The sequence below is a fragment of the Aulonocara sp. 'chitande type north' Nkhata Bay genome, linkage group LG12, assembly GCF_057382095.1.
Source record: "Aulonocara sp. 'chitande type north' Nkhata Bay isolate Kocher_YH1m ecotype deep benthic linkage group LG12, A_spYH_male_GT1.1, whole genome shotgun sequence".
Lineage (NCBI taxonomy): Eukaryota > Metazoa > Chordata > Actinopteri > Cichliformes > Cichlidae > Aulonocara > Aulonocara sp. 'chitande type north' Nkhata Bay.
In genome coordinates, this window is record NC_141355.1 from 32,995,453 (window position 1) to 33,016,702 (window position 21,250).

The 21,250-nt window shown below is 39.2% G+C and overlaps 1 protein-coding gene across 1 annotated transcript; it reads left to right on the top strand.

Annotated features, from left to right (window-relative positions):
• The first annotated feature begins 570 nt into the window (after window positions 1–570).
• Window positions 571–18,223, top strand: scarf2 (scavenger receptor class F, member 2). The gene is made up of 11 exons (XM_086315204.1): window positions 571–1,349; window positions 3,818–3,876; window positions 3,971–4,072; window positions 4,518–5,037; window positions 5,495–5,713; window positions 5,924–6,052; window positions 6,396–6,499; window positions 7,654–7,768; window positions 8,068–8,165; window positions 12,958–13,113; window positions 13,684–18,223. The coding sequence occupies exons 1-11, from the start codon at window positions 1,240–1,242 to the stop codon at window positions 14,844–14,846; spliced, it is 2,775 nt and encodes a 924-aa protein (XP_086171330.1). The 5' UTR covers window positions 571–1,239; the 3' UTR covers window positions 14,847–18,223.
• The last annotated feature ends 3,027 nt before the right edge of the window (window positions 18,224–21,250 follow it).

The window sequence follows — 21,250 nt, forward strand, 5'->3', positions numbered from 1 at the left end:
ATCCTTTCAGCAGTTGTTTTCCATTTTTCGACGAAGCAATATGTTGTAAATGTGTAGGACACAACTTAGTCAAAATTAGGTTCACAGAAGACACTGCTATATAGACAAGAATGTGAAATGCGTATAGTGCTGCAGTTTGTTAAAATGAATTCATGGATACAAAATCACTCATACAAAAGTGATATGTTCAACTTACGTGCGACGCACTTAGAGGATTTAATGCAGGGTACTGTCTATCAGCATCACTACGTTCATGTTGACAGATGGGGGAGCTATTGTCTCAGTTGTGGGTAATACACTGCTGCCCCCTGAAGCCGCCACACAAAGGCTCACACAATAATAAAAAAAAAAAACCAAAAAGAAACCCAACTACTTTAAAATACGGTTTGGTTGAAATGCGTAGTCTTCTATAAATTATACTTATAAATCTGATAAGTCAACGTCTAAGATGATCTATGTACATAACTTTTGTTAATAAATATAATATTTCCACTAAATGTCATCAATATAGGTAATTACCTCTACTGTTTGTTAAAATCTAAGAACGGAGCACAATACATTTTTTCTTTATTTCTTTTTAACCCTTTTCCTTCAATCAGACCCTGTTGCGCACAGGCTTATGTAAATTTGGTGGCTCACGCATGGCGCACTGAGCCAAAGATAGAGTAACAAATCAGGAATTTCCCTTCTGCCACTCCTGAGAGCGCAAGAGAGGACCAAAGTTAAGGATTAAGCGCGTCTCATTCGAGAGGAACAAAAGCGACATAGTGACACTCTGCTTTATTTTAATTTTATTTTTTTGTAAAGATTATCAACAGTCTACACATTCCCAGAAGCTCCGAGGACACATTTTGGCAAGAGAAAAAAATATTTGATTCATTTTGAATCTGGAGGCATGTGGCTTATGACCTCTTTCAAGGAATAAGTAACACAACAGGAGAAAAGACGTTCACTAAGACTACTGCGATTGCAACTTTGGCTTTATGACTTTTTCTCCTTTGCGGTTGGAGCTGCCGTCGCTGGTCAGTTTTGGAAAGTTTCTCGATGGCGTAGGTGGTGGCGAGACTTTTTAAAACACCTTAAGGATTTATTAGCCTATTTAAAAGGGATGCGCATTCGTTTTATGTGCATTAAAGAAACTGGAGTGTGCAAAGAACACTGAAACCCAGCCGTCGTAACTTTTGGATGAGGGTAATGCGGTGTAAATACGGCGTCTAGAAGGATGATGCTGCTTGTACAATGGAAGTAAAGAACTCTTTTACTTTTCTTGCGTTGGTTTGTCTTTTCTTCTGCTCCGGTTTCAGCCAAGAACTCAACCCCAAAGGCAGGAATGTGTGCAAAGTACCCGGGTAAGCATGCAGGGGGAAAATGGGAGCTATTCGATTTGTTGTTACTGCAAATCAGCTTGTACAATAAGATTTGCAATAAGATGACATTTTTTTGCTTCTTATTCTCCATTTTCGGGGGGATGGGAACTTCCTTCAAAAAGGTTCCGCTAGAGTTGGGAAATAAGTAGTTATTCAAAGTGTTTTTTATTTCTTGTTTTGTGGAAAAATGCGTAACTTTATAAATTTGACGTTTCCATTGGTGGCCTTGTGCGTAAATAGTGGTCCTCCAAAGTCGCCGAATATTTTGTGAAGCCATCCGCCGTCTTTAGTATTTAAAAGATACGTATTTTAGGTCAGGAGATCTTAGAAACACTTTGTTTTTTATGCATTATGTCACGTCGACCCACCACCCCCTCTCCCTTACATATAACGCGCTCCCTGTTCAGTGTAGCCATAGCAAGATAGCAAGAGGAGGAGTCCACTGAAGAAAAGCATAGCTATACAGATGTGTGTGCTACATCTGGAACCGAAATGTTTTTGTTGCTCTGAAGAGGGCGCTCTTACAGACCCTTACAGCACTCGTGGCACTATTTAATAGTGTGGTTGATAATGCACTTTTAAGAACCAGATTTTGGAGGAGTTAATGAAACGCAAAACTGATAGGATTTAGGTTAAAATCCTGTCATAAAAGCAAAAGTAAGTGATCCTAAAGGCATTTCTTGGTGATCTCCTGAGCCTTTCAGTAACTTGTGTAAAAGAAAAACATCCAAGCCCATAATTGCTGACTGTAGTATCCAAGCTCGAACTGATGTTTTGAATTTTGTAAATTGTGGTAGGCCAGAAACAGCAAATGTAATCCAGGGATCATTTTCCAGTATGTTCTAAACAATGTGTGATAAGTAACCATATACTTGTAGCTGATTACTTTAGGATGGATGAGCTTAAAAGTTATCACTTACTTTTTTTATGTTGAAAATGTTATCGGACCAAAAATAGCTTATTTGAAAAAAGAGAGCGAGAGAGGGGGGAAATAGCTTATCTGAAAAGCCACACACTGTATTTTCCTGTGCACTCAGATAGAAAGTCAGCAGCAGCTGCTCTTCAAAAGCTAAAGCTGTGCTGTCATCTTGCCTCACTGGGCAAAACGTTGTCATTTGCCAGAAAGGAAATTCTGTTCTAGAGTATTGTTATGCTCTATGAAGTTTTCAGCATGCTGTACATGACCTCTATTGCTCTACAAGGTTGATATTGTGCCCCTCTTTGCACTTTTCACCATTCATGACACTGAACTCACCATTAGATTGTCTTTTTTTCCCCCACTATCCATTTATTGTTCTATTTTTATAGCCCTGAATCATATGAACAGAGGGAAGTAGTTCATTATTTATCACAACTATCAGCATTCCAATATGTCTCCTCATAGTGGAAAATCAACTGCTGAATCTGGCTTTAATGGCAATACATCCTAAAATCATTTGCCGGTGCCCTCAATAGTCATTGTTTTCTAGCTTCAAGTGTTCCTAACAGTGTTTTGAGAATGCAAAAAGTTGCTGGCTTTGTGATGTTTTCAGCACTAAAATCTTCTTTTCAAATCAGTGAAAAAGCAGCAATTGAGGTCGTCTGTGAAAGTAGTCCGTGCATTCTTTCTGTGGTAATGAAAAGCACACAGCATGTAAAGACCAAATTAATTCCATTAAACAGTGAAGGTAATTTCTCCTTCTGCATTCTGGCATGGATTGGATTAATGTTAATGGTTAACAAAGGGTCGATTATAAAGGGTTGATTACAGTTTGTCCAAATTTGGTGTGGCACACTTGGAAAAAACAAAAAACAAAACACAAAACAAACAAACAAAAAAAAATCTAAACAAAACTGTATGAAAAAGAAAAAAAGAGATTCTTTGGAAAATTTCCTTCCATACAAGTCAAGTAATTCAAAGGTTTGACCAATGATCTTGAACACGTGCCGGTTTTGGCAGGATAATAGAATTGTGCTACTCCCTTCCCATCAACTGAACACAAACTGCCATCTTCAAACAATTTAGGGCAAGCTGACGTGTTGCAGGGGCCCCACAGAGGTCACCAGCATGGGAGGAAGAGGACATGCAGCCGTTCTTTCCTGTTAGGCCCAATACTTGTCTGCAAAACTTTGCCTCTGAATATTCACACTCCATCACAGGCTGGGGAAGGCAGAAAAGCCTGTAGAGCTTCAGGAGCTAGTAGCTTTTGAGTGTATGTGTCTTGTAGAAATTGGAATGAACCATATTGAGGTAATTATACAACAATGTGCTAAGCATATGTGTAATGCATATGCTTAGCACATTCTGCTTGCATTTGCAGAATTTGGCAACAGCTGCATCAGTAAGAAGCACAAAGCCAAAGAAGCAGGAACTTCGTGTGAATGTTGTCACTTGAAATATATTTGTTTTGCTTTATTTTAATCAAGTGCTTCATCTTTCCCCCCTTTCATTCTGTACCTTTTACCCCCAGATCATCAACACCAGTGTGCTGCAGTGGATGGGGGCAGCTAGGAACTGAATGTCTGACACGTATGTACCACACTTAGAGCTAACATTTGGCAGTATGTCATATGGCTCATTGTGCACACCAATAGAATAATATGGCCTATACTTTTCACCTCAGCCCTCTGTGAAGGAAACTTCACCTGCAAGGACAATGAGGTGTGTGTCAGGCCAAATGAATGCCGCTGTCGTCATGGATACTTTGGAGCTAGCTGTAACACCAGTAAGAATTTTTTTCTCACTTTATTTTTCATTTTGTGTCATTCCTGGTATTAAGCAAATACATTTTACATGTTAAATATAAATGTTCCAGTATAGTACTCTCGACAGTCAGTTTTTCAACATATTGCTTATTGACACAACAAATATCTTAAAAAGTTGGCAAAGGCTAGTCCAAAAAAACAGGTATTCAGAATTCATGTACCTTCAAGATTTTGGATGATGACCAAATGACCAAATACATGTATAATAAATGGCATTCTTTATGCATCAGCTAGTTCTTATATTTCTCTCAAATTAGTTATCATAACATGCTTTTACACAAAGTTCCAATGTCAGTGTTTGTAGCTCAAAGCACTACTGCGCTTAAGTACAACCTTCCAGTTTTACTAGTATTTGTAGTCTTAGACTCTGTAAGAACTTCTCCTGATTGCATTGTCTTTTAACAGAATGCCCTGCAGAGTACTGGGGACCAGACTGCAAGGGAGAATGTCACTGTTACCCCAATGGCCAGTGCGATGATTTGACCGGCGAGTGCACCTGCAACCACAATCGCTGGGGACCTAAATGCGAGAATGTTTGTCTTTGCCAGAAGGGCAAGTGTGACCAAGAAACAGGAAAATGCACATGCTATCCTGGCTTCTGGGGTCCTCAGTGCAACAACAACTGCTACTGCAGCATCAATTCAATCTGTGATGTGATGACAGGGCGATGCTTGTGCAACCCTGGCTGGACTGGGAGGAACTGTGCACTCCAGTGTAACTGTAACAATTCACCATGCGACCAGTTCTCGGGACGCTGCCAGTGCAGGGAGAGGCTTTGGGGTCCACGCTGTGAGCGAAACTGCCAGTGCCTCTATGGCAAGTGTAACCAGGCTGATGGTTCATGTACCTGTCTGCCTGGGTACCGTGGGAAGTTCTGCAGGGAGCCATGTCCTGCTGGATTTTATGGTCAAAACTGCAGGATCAGGTGGGATTATTATTTTTTTTTAAAAGTAGGCAGAAAGCAGTGTACCATTATTTAAACAGGAAATTCTGAGCTTTTCAGATGCATAATGTTGAGTTTCCATGCCTGGTCCATGTGATATTGCAGGTCTGTGGGTTTTAGAGGATTTAATATCTAAAATCTTAAATCTAAACATGTCTAATTTAATGGAACAATGCCCAAGCGAGATTCAATGGAAATTGGTATTCAGGAGGTAATGGTATTCACATTGTCCCACAATCATTGTCACAACACAAGAAACGTGCAGTACAATTGCTTCAAGTACTGCTACGGTTCAGTGTTTATCGCCTTCAAATGATTAGAGCAAGAATCTAAAGCAAACTAATACAGCTGGTTTCATGAAGATTTTGATCACTGAGCTGTCTCATTACATTTAGATAAGAGGAGACAAAAAAAACTGTGTTTCATTGGCTGCCACCAGGTGTGGGCACTGCAAAGGCCAGCAGCCCTGTAAAGTGACAGGAGGAAGCTGTATTACATGTGAGAGAGGATGGAATGGGACTCGGTGTGATCAGGTCTGCGCCAAGGGCTTTTTTGGTGAAAACTGCCAGGAAGTGTGTCCTACGTGTAAAGATGGTCACCACTGTGAGCCCATCTATGGCAAGTGTTCGCACTGTAACCCTGGCTGGATTGGGGACAGGTAAAAAAAAAATGCACACACACGCACGTGCGCACATGCAAATGTGTAAAGAAAAGAGCATGCTGTTTTGTTGTTTAGTATTCCTTTTAAATATTTAACTACTAGCTATTACGAGACTATTTCTGGCACTGTGGTAATGACCATGACTCATACTTCTAAGCTTTAAAATGACATTATGTGTAATCAAGACATTCTTTCTGTGTGTGATAGGTGTGACGTGCGCTGCCCCAATGGCACATATGGCGAGAACTGTGAAAACAACTGCAGTCATTGTTTTAATGGCATCTGTCATGTTGTTACCGGAGAGTGCCTCTGTGACCCCGGGTTTTATGGCACATAGTAAGTTAAACGACACCTCAAAGATAAAAACAGCCTTGTTTATACCCTTGACAGCTGTACAGTATGCAGTGGCAAAGGGTTGAACGTGGTGATATGATGTTTGTAGCACATTTATATATCTGGGGACTTAAAAGGTTGAGTTTGTGTTTTGATGCATGTGTTTAAACGAATAAAATAAAATTTAGGAACAAAGAAAGCAAAATTCTCTCAAACACAGCAGAAACGATTGGGATATGGAGCTAATCCCAGTTATCCCCTTCTTTCTTCTTTTGTTCCATGTAACATACTGGTTACTCAGACACAACATTAAGCAGATGTTTTCTGTCTCTTCTCTGTTGTCAAGCTGCAATATGACCTGTCCAACTGGCCAGTATGGAATCAACTGTAACCAGACATGCTCTTGCCATGACAAGAACTGTGATCCTGTGTCTGGTGCCTGCTATCTCCGTAAGAAAATCTTTATTTTTACTTTTAGTTTTTTATGAGCTAACTGATGTGTTGCGGTTAGCGAGTATGTCAGAAACTAGTGGGTCTTTTTTATTCTCCTAACTTGAACAGATATTTCTTACTTTATACTGTACACACCAAAAGAATTCAAATGCTCTGAACTGTTTATTTGTAAATTACATGCCAGCAATACTGCCTGCATATTAAATTTCTAATAGTTGGCTGTATATGCTGAGTAGCAACAAATACATCTATTTAGGTCAGTGTGTGTAGTGGGACACCAAAGGGCCTTGATTGTGTTTCCAGACCTAGACCGGTGTCCTTTTTATGGCTGTGTTTGTTGGCTCTGTTCCTGTCCAGCCGCAGAAGAGAGAAAGGAAGGAAGAAAAAAAAGAAAGGGATAGAGGAAAGGAAAGAAAAATGAGAAACTGGAATGGATACAGAGAATAGAGAAAAAATACTGTTTGGAAAGAGATTATTGGAGGCAGACGTGGAGAATATCACACACAAAGACTGCATGAATTTTGGCTAGTGAATATGATGGGTGGTGGCAAGTTGGTCAGTGATAAACTAACCCTTTGCTACTTTTACCTCAACTCCATTCCAAATTGAGGGTGACAACATGTCAAGGACAGACCACCCAACAACCAGAGACGTATGTGACAGCGTAAAACCCGAGGCTCATTGCTTTTTTACTCCTATGTGTTACTTCTCTTCTGGTGCTTGTCTCTCTTTCCCAATACTAAATGGTGCCCATAACTGTACAATACACCACTGATTGTCTTTGGGGTGTATCAAACTTCAAGTGGGAGGAATGCTAATAAATCTTTGAGTTATGATGAAGGGTCTATAACAAAGAGGGTGTGAGAGGAGGAAGCTAATTGCAGAAAATCAACAACAAAAGCCCAATTGGTTTTAAAGGGGGGAGCGCTATAATCTACAGTTATTGTCAAATCTGCCAGATTAACAAATACACGAGTTAAACACTATATTATGGTATCTTCAATGCGATTTCATATTAATTCGTAATAATGTCCTACATGCCACGCTTTTTTGTTTTAGCTATGACTGAGAGAGCTATTTGTTGAAACTGGTATTCAGACTTCACCAACACATTGTGGCACACCCACCATTCCCTGCATTTTGTCTTTCAGAGCCCAACCAGCGGATGGGTGTGATTGCAGCTGGGACCTTGGTCTCCTTTTTACTGATTGTCCTCCTCTCACTGCTGTGCTGCTGCTGCCTCTGTCGGCACAAAGACAACCACAAGTGAGTGACAGATAGGTGCCTTCACCTCAGCGGTCCACATTAGGGGCTTGAGTTTCTATTAGGAGGCCTGCCCTGGTTATAAAAACAGAGAAAAATATTTTCTTTGTACATTTTCTCACAGGTTGTTAAATTAATAAATGCACATAAATTGTATTTCAAGAGCTTTTATATATTGACATTATATTGTGAATAGCAATATGAGCAGTCCCTGAGCCCTCAAAAGAGGCAGAGGGCCAGGTTTAAAATGCCTAGTTTGAATGATTCATTTGGATTTCCATGGCGTCATCCCTTTTCAACAGCAAAAAAGCCAAACGGATCTTGTGTGGACGATTCAGCAGAATCAGCACTAAACTTCCCCGTATTCCACTGAGGAGACAGAAACTGCCCAAAGTAGTCGGTGAGCCCGAAAACTATTTCTCATATACCACCACAGTGCTACCAGAAGCTTCTGTATTCTCTGTAATCGTTGTCTTTGATTCTTGCACAGTCTGCTAAAATGTATATTTTTATTAGATTCAGTAAAAGCCAGTGAATGTAATGATATTCTGTGTAAGCAGTATACGTAGATGGTATAAAAGCTGTGTTTTAGTGGCTATCAGTGCTTTCAAATGTTGTTAATTTTAACGTCATGTAGACAATGACGCTAATGTCTGTCAATCAGTGTAAGCATTTTCTTTTAGTGCTACCTTAGGCTGCTGCCTAGAAGATGAATAGGGTTGAAAAGTGTATGGTGGCTGCCAGGCGAGTATGAGGTTTCATTTGAAAAGAATGCACTGGTTTTAGAGCCCATTATTATTCTTGGCACTGCCAAATGCCATGTGTTCATATTATTACGACCCTAAACTTGGGCTTTTTTCTCCCTATTTTCTTTACTCTTTTCCATCATCTTCTTCACAAGAATTTTTTTTCTTGTGCTGAGGAGGAGGCTGTGTTATTAAAAAGAAAGCCAGTGGTTGTTGGGGGCCCCACATGGTGGTGAGTGACGAGCTATCAAAGGCTGCACTGTTTGGGTGGACGCTGTAGTTCTGCTGCTCCATGTGGAGGTCTCGTGGTGTGTGACAGATGTGTTTGTGACCCCAGGCTTTGGGGGTTTTTTTTCGTTTTTTGTTTTGCTTTTCTACAGATGTCAGACTAGTCAACGTATTATGGCTATTTGCTTTGGATTTGGAGTTGTTTAAATTTTAAAACACTAAGGTTTGTTATCAAATCATTTCCCATTACCTATGCAATAAATACATTCATTTGTGCATCATATCAGACAGCAGAAGCAATATTTGCTGCGCTGTTAAATGGAATTTCCAATATTTTCAAGACACTGACTTATCCTGACATTTTCTGATTCTAAAATGATAAGTTAATCTGTCAATCCAATCATCTCTCTGTATTTTGTAACATTTTGCAGACTAAAAGCATATATGGCTGGTCAGTGACACAGATGTTCCCAACCTTACTTTGATTTGTGTTTTCTGAAAAAGACAGATGCTTTAAAATGTGTTTTTGAAGTCAGTGTAGTGCATAAGGGGTTAAATCATAATGACCTGGTTTCTTTTCCAAGTCTGAGCAGCATGTGCTTTCTCATTTTTCCAACTGATTATTTAAGCTACAATCTGTCCACATTATGCCTCATTTGAAAATATAACACATGGACTGTGTTGCCTGTGTCATCCTATGGGACATTAATGCTTATTTGTGAGTAAGTGCAAATCATGTAGGTAAAAGGATTTCTTAAGAATGCAAGTAAAGAAAAATCTATTTTTAGGCCTTGAAAAACTAAAGTTTCAACAGTTTTAGACAGTAAATGTGAAAAATGTTGCAGTCAGACTTGAAGGCAGACCCTCATACCAACCTTCATCTTCTCCTTCGTTTGTCCTGCATAAATCTTTGCTACCCTGCTTGCATTTGTGCTACTCACAGAAGCATGGTTTGCCAACATTTAGAAACTCCAGCTCCGACTGAAGCCACACAGTCCTGCACACAGAACACACAAACACACACACATTCCAGAGGGGGGCCATAGGGCTGGAAACAGGAAGTGGTCAAATTTACCCCAGCTAGTGTCAGAAGTGTGATTTATCCACATCAGGGTCAGTGGCAACAGATGTGGTAAGACCAAATGATAATAAAACAGGGGTAGGGGAGATGGGGGCTGGGGGGTGTTGGCTCTCACCTAAAAATTAAGTTCCCATGAAACTAAATTCAATTTTCAGTTTGTTTGTAGTATTTAAAAATGTTTATAGTCAGCCTATATTTGCCATTTGAGTTCTTGCTGTCCTATCAGTCAAATGTAATGGTCTGATAAAGCAGAACATGGTGAAGAAATATCTAATGTGGTCAATGTTTTGAAATGGTATGTTTATAAACAATAATAAACAATCAATGAAAATTAAGCTAAATAAACATTTGGAAACACATGGAAGTTGAACCACAGTACCCTAAATGAAAATCTTTCACATTATGCCTCCATATGCCTGCTTTTCTTTTTAAATATAAGACTTTTTTAAAATCAATTTGTCTTTATTTTCCTGAAATTGAAAAATGCAATATTTATCAGCATGGGAACTACATTTTAGAAGTCAGGGATGAATTAAAGGACAGCATTTAGTCCTAGCAAAGTTAGACTCAATAAAAAAAAACCTATATAAACACACTGTCACCTATTTCCCTCTTGGTGAAACTAATGCTGTTTGCTTGCATTTTAACATTCCTTTCTAAGCATATTTACTCCACACCCTGCACATTCGTATCTGTCTGGCATTCCTTGCCTCCTCTATATCCAAACGCTTCCTCATGGACGGATGCTAAGACCAGCTGCTTTTTTTCTTCTTTATTTATCCGGGCAAAGTTTGGCTGGTATTGCAAATGTGTTTGCTGCAATACTCACAGTGTAGTTGGGAGTTGTCTAATCAAAAAGTCAGAATATTTTCTCAAAGTCACACTTTGGCTTTTACTAGAATGACCCAGTTACTGTTATACTGCTGTATATATTCATTCTTTTAAAACAGAAGTGTCCAAATGGCTGTAGGCTGTACGCTGGCTTTGTATATGAGAATTTACATGCAACGTTGCAACATATGTCCATGCTGTTTTAGGCTGAAGTATATTTTTATTTACTGTTATTACTGGTGAACCATATTATTATTCAGTGCACAGTTTTCTAGAGATGGACCAGGTGTTTGATCTATCAACTTTCTTGTTGTATCCTCCAGACTTCCACCACCCTACTGAGCAGCTGTGGTGGTGGAGTTCTGTTGTGGAGATGGGTCAATAATACCCTGTTGTGTGTTGGCCTTCATGCAGAGAGGGATCACAGTGGCGTCTAGTCAGCATAGCGATCTTCCTTACTAGACTCACAGTCTGGACCAAGCAATTTTTAAGGACAGCAGTTGTTCATCGCTGCATACATCACTTGCAAAATGCCCATGTGTTAGATCGCTGACTAACATGACTGAAATCTTTGCCGTTCTACATTCCTTTGTCCTTCAGTCTGTGCCTGTCTGCCTGTTGCTACACTATGAGGACCCTGCATAAGTGGTGGAAAAGACATATACAATAGCTTTTTTCCTGTATAATTCAAATATTTACTTAAGCATAAATAGTTTTCGATCTTACATTGAAGTTCCATTCTGGCTTCAGATTTATTTTTATAAATTAATTAATATAAAACATAGAGATAGCAGATTGTTATGGGGATATCTTAAAATGATACTGGAAATGTAAGCCCTCTGTGTTTAAAAATACTATCTTGTGACCTCTTTATATATACAAGTAGTTGAGACAGACATGTTGCAACTGTTTTGACATTCACCCCTCAGTGCATAAAACAAGACAATAGAACCCCAAAATCAAATATTTTGTTCAGGGAGTTAGACTTCTTGTTTTGATGAAAGAAGGAAACCTTTTAAGGAACCATTTTAGATCAATGTAAAAATAACCAAGTGAGTCATATATCTAAGGGAAAACCTTGACTTTCAAAACAGATTGAAAGGGGCAACGTAAAATTAAATTAGAAAGTAGAAATTCAGATAAAATCCAGCAAACTAAAGGGGAAAACATGACTCAATCATGTTGTTTTTGGAGAAAAAGTTCAAAGCACAAAAGGCTCAACAGAAAGTCACATGGTGTGAGCCACATTGATTCACATGGGAGGCAAGAGAATAAACTTCAGACTGGTTTAGGGTGACAGATAAACCAGACTTGTTTGCTATAATGGGAGAATATAAAAACAGCGTCTAAGCAGATAATCTGCTGGATTTTCTTCTTTTGTAACATTTTAAAAGTGCATCCATATCAAACACTAATACAAATGCAGCAAGAATATAGAGAGATACATTTTGCAAGTCAGGCTGCAAAAATCTAGCTGTAGATCTCTTAAACTAGCAAATCGTTTTAGGCCAGTCTTGGCCAGTGTCCTGGTAGTTAGGGGATTCCTTCCATAGATGGTTTATCTAAGGTCTAAACAAACGCATGGACCCATGTGTCATCAGGAATATAAACAGGAGCATCTGATGTGGCCGGTCATGCAAGTTAACACCCAGTATGGTTTAGTCCGGTTCACACCAGATGGGAAGATTAAGCTTAAGTACCCTTCAGAAAGCGCAGCTGTCCTGAGACTGAAGGGTTAGCAGAATGCTGTAGTGTCTGAGGACAGAAAAATGAGAGAGTGAAAGGGAGATTGTGAGAGGGAAACATGACTTGACCTACTTATTGTTAGGGAGAGGACTCCGTGGAAGATGACGATGAAGAACCCATTTGTGGTTCATTTTGCTGAACCCACAAAATACTAGAAAAGCCCAGCAGAGACAGTAAGCAACCACATAACATTGCAATGTTTTATCTCACCATTCAGCTCTTTATTAGTATACTGTATATTATAAAGAGCGTTGTTTGTTGGTTAAGATTTTCCAAGCAAACTCTAAAGAAAATCTGAATATCGTCAGCTGTGGGAATTCAGCTCCAGCTAATAAATTATGAATGGGTATGAAACTATCACCATTTGCTTTTAGAAACTCATAGTGTCAGAGCCTTTGTTAGCTCACATGTAAAACCTATTTTTCTACAGAGTTAGTTAAACCAATGCTTTCTACAACTTTGCTGTGAGACTGAGTAAGAGCAGACTGTTTGTCCTGTAACACAGTAAAAAAAAACCTCTGACTGACCTTTTGACTTTTGCATTTGTTTTTTGTTCTCAGTAGCCCACCATGACCCAGAGAACACCTTCAACTGCAGCTTCATTGAGCCCCCCTCTGTGGCTGAACAGCACTCCCCCTCCTCCTGGTCATCCCAGGGGTCCTTCTCTTCTTTTGAGAGCGGAGATGAGGGGCCAGTTTACTGTGTTCCGCATGAAGGTGAGTAATCATGTAAAAAAAAAAAAAAAAAAAAAAACAGTTCAGCTATCTTGTATGGACACACATGCGAGATAATCATATTCCCCAATGTGACTATCCAGTGACTCACTCACTTCTCTAATAGCTACATAATAGTTGGCATTTATGCCATTTAAATTTAGATTCTCCTTTGAGAACAAGAAGAGCATAAACAGGAAATGGAATGGTCAAGTCAGCATATTGCACACATCCAAACAGTGACTAAATCCTTAAAGTTTGGTGGAAAACACCCATTCCGTCAGTTTCTAATCTTGAACTATGAAATTGCAAATGATGCTTTAGCCAGTTTTAGTCTGTTTCTCTTTGATGTGGGTCTCTTTACAAAAATGGATTTTGAGTAAGATCATCAAGTTGCCAAATTGACCCAGTTATTGACCCAGTTATTTTCAGTATAATTGAACAACAGCAAACATGCAGTAAACGTAGTGATCATATCAAGTAATGTAATGCTGCAACAGCACGTATAATCAGGATTGAAATAAACAAACACCATTTTTGAGTAGCATCTCTTGACCTGCCAATGATCCACAGACTCCATGAATGACAAGCGGAGCCCCAGCCCTGCAGCAGAGAAGCCAGAATCTGTCCCTGATGAAGATGACGCTGGTGAATACACCTCCCTGAAAGACACAAGTGTAACCAAAACAGAAGGTAGTGAGCCACAGTATGCCTTGGTCGCCCGCCTCTCCAAGCAGTCGAAGGAGGATGAGAACAGTGGCAAGGATAGAGATGGCACTCCTATATTAGAAGCCAAGCGCAATGGAAAGCCACCGCCTTCACCTGGCAAGCCCAAACCCCGGCCACCAGACCCATCCACTAAACCCAAGGTGTCATGGATACACGGGAATACCACAGGGTCTCCCCAGCCTGAGCAGCAGGGGGGAATTAAGGCACTTGCAGTGTCAAAGGAGAAAAAGAGAAGTTCAAGTGATGGCTCATCTAAGAGTGAAGAGTGGCAAAGAATAAAGGAAAAGCATCATGACCGACAGAAGATACAGGAGGGGCAGGAGGCAGATGCCAGTGGCTCCCCTAAAAAACACAAACCTCTGCGAGGAAAAAAGTCTGGGGATGAGCACGGCAGTCCCAGTCACATGGAGCACATCAATGGTGTTGTTCAGAGTGCCCTCAAGAAGATAAGTAATTTTCACTGCTCCTCGCCTGAAAAGAAAAGTGTTGATAGTTCAAAGCAGACCCCTAAGGAGCCACCCAAGAGCCCAAAGGTCATCCATCCTCATATGAACTCAGAGGCTGCTACGCTGCTTGCCGCTCAGCTCAAGGAAAAAACCCAAAGCATCAACAGGAATGAGGGAACAGGGCTGACAAAGACCAATGGTCTCTCCACACCAAGGGCAAACCGGGAGAAGCCCACACCTCCACAGAAAGCCAAAAGAACCGGCTCCACTGGATTGAGCCAGATTGAGCAAGGCTCCACCAAACCCCAGCTGCCCACCTCAAGTAGCCTACAGAAAATAGTGGCACCTGTAAAAACCAACCTTGGGACCCCTGAAGCCAAGAGCCCGGAAAAGCAGGACTTGAACGGCTCCAGGACAGGGGACCCACTGGATCCTACACCAAAGAAGACTCCCATAAAAAAACCACCCAGGAAGAAAGGAAAGGAAGGTACTTTGGATACATCTGAAAGTAAAACACCACAGCAAAAGACAGCTATTATGCCACCACAGGTTGTGAAATAAGTGTTTTGAACTACAAATTGCACAAAGTTTATGATGGATTTGCAAAAGACTAAAATTTGTTGGAAGTTTAACCACAACATAGTTTTTCGGTCAAGGAATTGAAATTTTACTGTTAGAGTTTAGGGTGAATCCAGGACCAGTCAAGAATAAGAAGTGCTTTAGATCAAGAGGAACAGTTGAGTCATATTGGTAAGGTGTATTATAATAACCTATATACATCATTGTATTCGTTTCAGGAGTCCTTTTTTTAAAGTAACAACTATATATCAACCTCACACCACAACCTGTGCCTAAACTGGACACAACTGTGAGAACAGTGGTGCAAAAGCATAATCCAAAGTTCATTCATTTCTTTTACTCTGCAGTATGTCCACCACTATACTTTGCTTATATGCTTAGACATCCATTAGATTTTTTTTTCTTTCAGTTCTACCACTGGCTTGTATGCCAACCCGTACACTGTATCATAAAAAGTTTTGAAAAATTAAATTCTGTACAAAGGGGCAGAGAATTGTCCCTATTCAAAGTTTCATCTCAGTGAATAAACACTCTAGGACCACCAGCTGGTCAAACTGCAAGATTTAACCTTTAAAGTACATCCCCATTTTTTTCTCTTAAAAAGGTATAGTTGAAGTTTTGGGATTGGGTTGTCTTCAGAGCATGGTGTCATCATTATCTGTCATGTGGTATTTTTTTTAAAAAAGGCTTTAAAATTGACACTAAAAAACTTAGTAGTAAATGAGTTATTACATGCATTTTTTTTTTAATTTAAGGGCAATAAGTTTTCATTTGATTTATTAAAAACCAAAAAAGTTCCATAGACTTGAGACCCCCTTTTGAAAAACTGGGCTTTATTAATATTTTTTCAGTTTTTCCTACCTTCAGCAAAGTGCGTAGAGATAACTATACACCAAAAGTCGTGAGATTTTTTCTGTGCCTGTTTATTGCAGTCAATCAGAATTTTCAAACAGGAAGTGAAGTCATAACATAACCAAAAATAAGGTTTTACAACCTTCCAAGAACATGGCCACTGAACCTGGACACACCTATAGCGTGACACAAAACTTGGTGTTAGGACTTCAGGTTATCCAAAATTTAATTTGCATAATTTCATGACTGGGGTACCAAATTAGGCAAAAACACATTTTTCATACGTGACCTTGCAGCCACAGACTTAGCATGATTGGATTAAATTGATATAATGTCTCCGGCCTATTTTACTGTTTGACCGCCTCATATTTGCCTGCAGATATATTCACGAATTGAATATGAATTGCTGTTGAGGTTAGAAAACTAATTTGCCATCCAGGTGTCAGAAAAATAGCTATTCTATATATGCTCTCCACAGGTACTAAAGGTACTAAAAATAACCAAAAACTGGTCCTCGGAGTATACCAAGCCACTCCCCCCCAATTAGATGTACCAGCACACAGGAATACAGATCTGACCTGAATTAGTTTAGGATATAATCCTCATCTCTTTTATGTATTTTAGATAAGGGTCTATTTGATGTTGATTCTTAAAAGAAACACTTTAATTTATGCTGTATTTGCTGCAGAACAGCATCTCTAGCAAAAGAAAGTCTATCTTAAATCTTAAAAATCTTACTCTCCAAGCTTTTAATGATGTTATTCTTCACATCTAAATTTGAAATTTTGACACACAGGTACACGTGAAATACTACATTTAGAATCATCTAACGAAATTATCCGTACTTATGAGACAGATTTAATTCCGCTTTGAGCATTATTACTGCTTCTTTTTCCATACAGAAATAAAGTATTTAGGGATTTTCAGCCTTTTGCTCTCCTTTGTCCAACTATTTCATATACATGGCTTTTCCATACTTCTGCTTAACCCAAGCCAACATAATGTGCTCTTACTGTATGTTTTATTCAATCAGCTAAACCACTAAACCAAAAATGAAACCCCAAAGCACACCTCATTTTATTTCATGCTTATTATTCACTTTGAATTCACTTACTTTCTGTGTGATGAAGTTTTGTATGCTTTATTTAAAAAAAAGCATACCATTATATGGTATCCTCCTATTAATCAGAAGTAAAATATAGTTTTGTTGAAATATTCACCACTAGTGGCATTCTTTGCAGATCAGACTACAGAAGAAGTCTGCCATGTGTCTCTGTGTACTTTCAGTTTAGTCAAAAAGTGAGGTTGATATTGCGTCAAAGGTATTTTCATTTCAAATTACGTTGTGTTATGCCACCTGGGTACTTTCTGGAACTAAATCTTGACTAAGATCTTTTCTACCTTAAAGGATCAGATTATCTTAAGCTATCAGAACCATGCTAAAATAAAAAGGTGTAGACTGTAAGACTAGATGGTACTCGGGTCTTATAATTTGCCTCAACTGTGGATCGGTTTAAGTGAAAAAAGCTATTTTTGCCTAATGTTATTGCCAGTCTCTATTTTAACTGCTGATCCTAAAATACATACACAAAAAAATGGTATTGCAGTGAAATACTCCATCTTGAAAAATTCAATTTTTCTTCAAGATACACACGTGAAAATAACTGTCACAATATGAGCTATAAATAATGGATAATGAATTAAAATAAGCAGAAAGTTATACCAACGTGCCATGGTGTGTTTCCGTCTGAAAAGTCCACATCGCACCCTCAGCTAATTTCGTGAACCAAATATTGCTGTTTTGTGTTTTTATCAAGGTACAACATATTTCTCTGGTGATTTGTTTTTTCAACATTGTATACATTGTGTAAATTTTATTATCTTTGTAAGCTGTGCTTATATGACCTTTTCAGTGCCTATATGTTTTCCTTGACATCATTGAATTTACTTTTATGTTGCATTCTCTGTTTTCTTTTGTTGCTTAGTTTGGGCTCTGAAGCAAACTTGGAGTATCAGTGCTTTCCTCCGGTCAAGTTTACATTGGCTTTGTAATTGTTCTCTGTTGATGTTATGTTTATGTGAAACTTAACTGCATGACGCAGAGTGTAATTATATGGCATTGATAGCTGCAGAAGAACCTTGTAACCTTTGTGCTCCTTCCATTTGTTATTATTGCCTGCAAAAAACGAACTCATACAAAAAGGGTTGTACAGTCGTACTATAATACCACTCCTGAAGCAATTCCATATACTTTTGACCATAATGTTGTGTAATTAGGAAATGACCATTTTTATCTGACTGGTCTGTGCTTTTTTCTTTGGCTTACAGAACATTTTTGTAGAAAAGGGCCTGAAAAGCTGCAGAAAACATTACTGACTGTAAGGTGTATTTTGTCTTTTGTGGTTCTTTCATAGCAGTTTTGATTTGTTTTTCATTTGTGTATGGTTATTTGGTTGGTTTTTCCTCATTTACTTCTTTGGAATAAAAAAGCAATACATGTAGCTATAGAGAGCTTTAAAAACAGTCCTCATTGAATCAGTTTCCTGTGACAATCATTGTATACCGTTTTGCATCTCCTGGACATTTTAATGGGATCATGACCTCCTATTGGCTTCTTTTTCTATTGCCTGATTCCAGTGTACAGTCCACTAGAAAAACAACATGGTAAAGAAGTATAAATTTTGTAATACATCATGTATTGTATTCTCCTTAACAGATCCACTTTTATTTTATCCATTCTTTTAAGTCTCAGCTGTTAGGCTACACAGTACTGCGGATGTTCTCACAGTCATTCGGTCATAGCGGCTCTTCAAAGACCCTGAGGGAACCAGGGGACTGTCAGTTTGGCTCCTTCAGGAGGGGACAAGCGCTTCTTTCATGAAGGAAAAACAGTGGAAACTCTGTGTTAAGGAGTTAATCACGCGCTGCATATGTCTCGTCTTTTGGAAGGGAGAAAAGGGGATATAGCCAAAACTGGGCCACAAGGCAATGAAGGAGGATGAATGGTTGTATATGAGGATGGATGGATAGGTCATGTGATGGGTAATTGGAACCAGAAGATGAAGTGGCTTTGTTTAGGTTTCTGCTCTTTTGACATGATGTTCTACTTACAGCTGTACATATGTGTTATGCATACAGAAGTTTTATGCTACATTTTCAGAGCTATAAAACATAAGCCTGGTTTCCAATACTTTTTTATGGAGATAGCAGTGTGATAAAGCTTTTTACTGACACTGACAGCAATAATGTTGATGTGACCTTTGCAGAGCACTCTAAAAAGATGTCTTTTGTAGAGCAGAGCAAACAATTTAATCATTGTGGTGATGGTTTCCTTATTTGTCATACAAGTGGCAAAGTGCCAGTCACGCCGCCACTTTGCTTTGGACTTGAATGAATTGTAACAAATTAAACCATGAACGAGTTAAATTCATGGTCCAAAGAGGATGAACCTTGATGATTCTGTTGCATCAGTATTTTCAGACATTATGCTACTTTAGTCACGATGAAGATTAAATACTTTTATTTTATTCTATTTGTATTACTTTATTTTTGTGCATTGAATGAAACCCAGTGACATTTGGTGTTGACATATATGGTGCATGCATGTGGAGTTTTAATAGCCATTTGGATCATTCATTTGGCAAAGCCATTCAAATTAAAAACAAAATTAATTCAGTACTTTAGTTTTTTGGTTCATAACCAAATATCCGCCTAATTAATGCTAATTAGCAGATGTTAGCCTGCTGATATTGGCATTAGGCTTAAAGAATCCCTGTGTAGAGCTTCACAGAGCTGCTGACCATACTGAAATGTACACTCTCACGATGAGCACCCCCCCCCCAAAAAAAGTCATACCATCTTTCATGTGACAACAGCCTGAAGTCAGATTTACTGCTAGAATAGAGAAGAATGTTAACACAACTGCCTCCATCTGCCCATCCGCAACTCACAGATGGAAAAGATTCTCAGCTGAGGATACCGAAACATGTTCTCTGTCTTTTCATCCTTGACATGCTGTGGGAAAGTCACAGATTGGAAATGAACATTGCATGTCACCATTGCACAGAATCTCAGGATCAACCGTGTTGATTAAGCATGTGTACAACTTTTGATGGATTTCTGTGCCTGCTGCTCGTGAATAGAACAGATTTACAATTACAGAACTTGTCCTGTTTCATATCAACTTAAAGTAATTTTTTTACTCATTTATTGACTTGGCATTGAAGGTTACGTGTAGCACTGCAACATAAATGCACAAAAAGGAGCTACTACACTGGATAATGCCAAGCTTGGTCAAAAAGTCAGGGGTAGGCGTGTGGGAAGGGGGTTCAGTGACATTTCGGCTGCCAGTCTAAACATAACTTGGAGCTGGGGCGCCCTCAATGTGCCATGTCTATAGGAACAGCGAGGCTTTAAAACTCAGGCCTATGAGTCAGCCAAAAGCCCTGGACTCAAAAAACCTATTCCAGTCCCTGTGTCTCTATGGCAACAGGAATAGATTGGAACCACATCTGGTAGCCATTTCAGTCCCTGCAAGGAAAGGAAGAAAGAAATTTATGAGTGAGGGGGAAAAAGACAAATATTTTCTGCAATGCAAAGCAGAAAGAAAGTGGAGTCGAGTTACACTTGAAAGTGGTTGAAGATTATTAATTCAAGCATGGCCTGAGTCACGAGCCGTTTTTCACTGTCCGCGTAAGTTCAGGACAGTGGATTAGGTTCAGTAAGAAGTATTCAGTGTAAAGAGACGTGTATCACCTCTATGCAAAGGCATGCACCAGAAACAAAGGCAAGAAAAAGAATATTCTATGCAAATCTCTCTTTTGATTTTGAAAATCTGATATTGAAATGTTCACGGTGTGAACACGGTTCATGAACTTTGCACAAATTATTTCTCATAAAACCTCAGTGTGATGTAAAGTTTGATTGAAGTTCAAATGAACAGTTGCTCTTTGTTCAAGTGTTCAAACAATGTCTGACATTACTGTGTCTGCTGTAGTACGATTTTTCTCAAATGCTGTCATTCCCCTGGCTGATCCATTGCATCAGACATGGCCAGAGGAGATTCAAAAATGGGCTTTTTTCCCCCCGTCTCTTATCCCTGTCGACAGGCTGTCTGCGAGAAACACTGTCTAATTGCAGTCTTTCTTACACATTAAATGTTGTTTCTCAGCCCTGTGGAAATGCAGTAACTATGAAATGACATTTACTGGAAATGGAGCTGGTGCTTTTCTTGAGCCAAAACCACTGAAGACTGTGGTCAGCATGCAACCAGAAGTGGGGAGGCAGGGGGGGGCACCAGCATCAAATGTGTTTATAGATTTCCAGTGACATCTACATACTCTGCGATTTAAGACTGTCATTATCATAAACCCAAAACTTCCACGCGTTGGCTCAGAGCTAAAATAGGCCGCTCTTAATGCACAAATTAAGAGCAACCGCACAACAAGCCGACCTCCCAAATAGATGCCTAGACAAGCTGGTAAAGTGATGAAACTAGGTCAAGAGAGTTGAAACTGGATGAGGCTCAGTTTGGG

What these genes read in the sequence shown, in the direction of transcription:
- scarf2 (XM_086315204.1), top strand. Translation starts at nt 1,240, where the DNA reads ATGGAAGTAAAGAACTCTTTTACTTTTCTTGCGTTGGTTTGTCTTTTC. An exon ending in GGTCAAAACTGCAGGATCAG is followed by an intron (nt 5,038 to 5,494) that starts GTGGGATTATTA and finishes GGCTGCCACCAG; the next exon opens with GTGTGGGCACTGCAAAGGCC. An exon ending in CCCGGGTTTTATGGCACATA is followed by an intron (nt 6,053 to 6,395) that starts GTAAGTTAAACG and finishes TCTGTTGTCAAG; the next exon opens with CTGCAATATGACCTGTCCAA.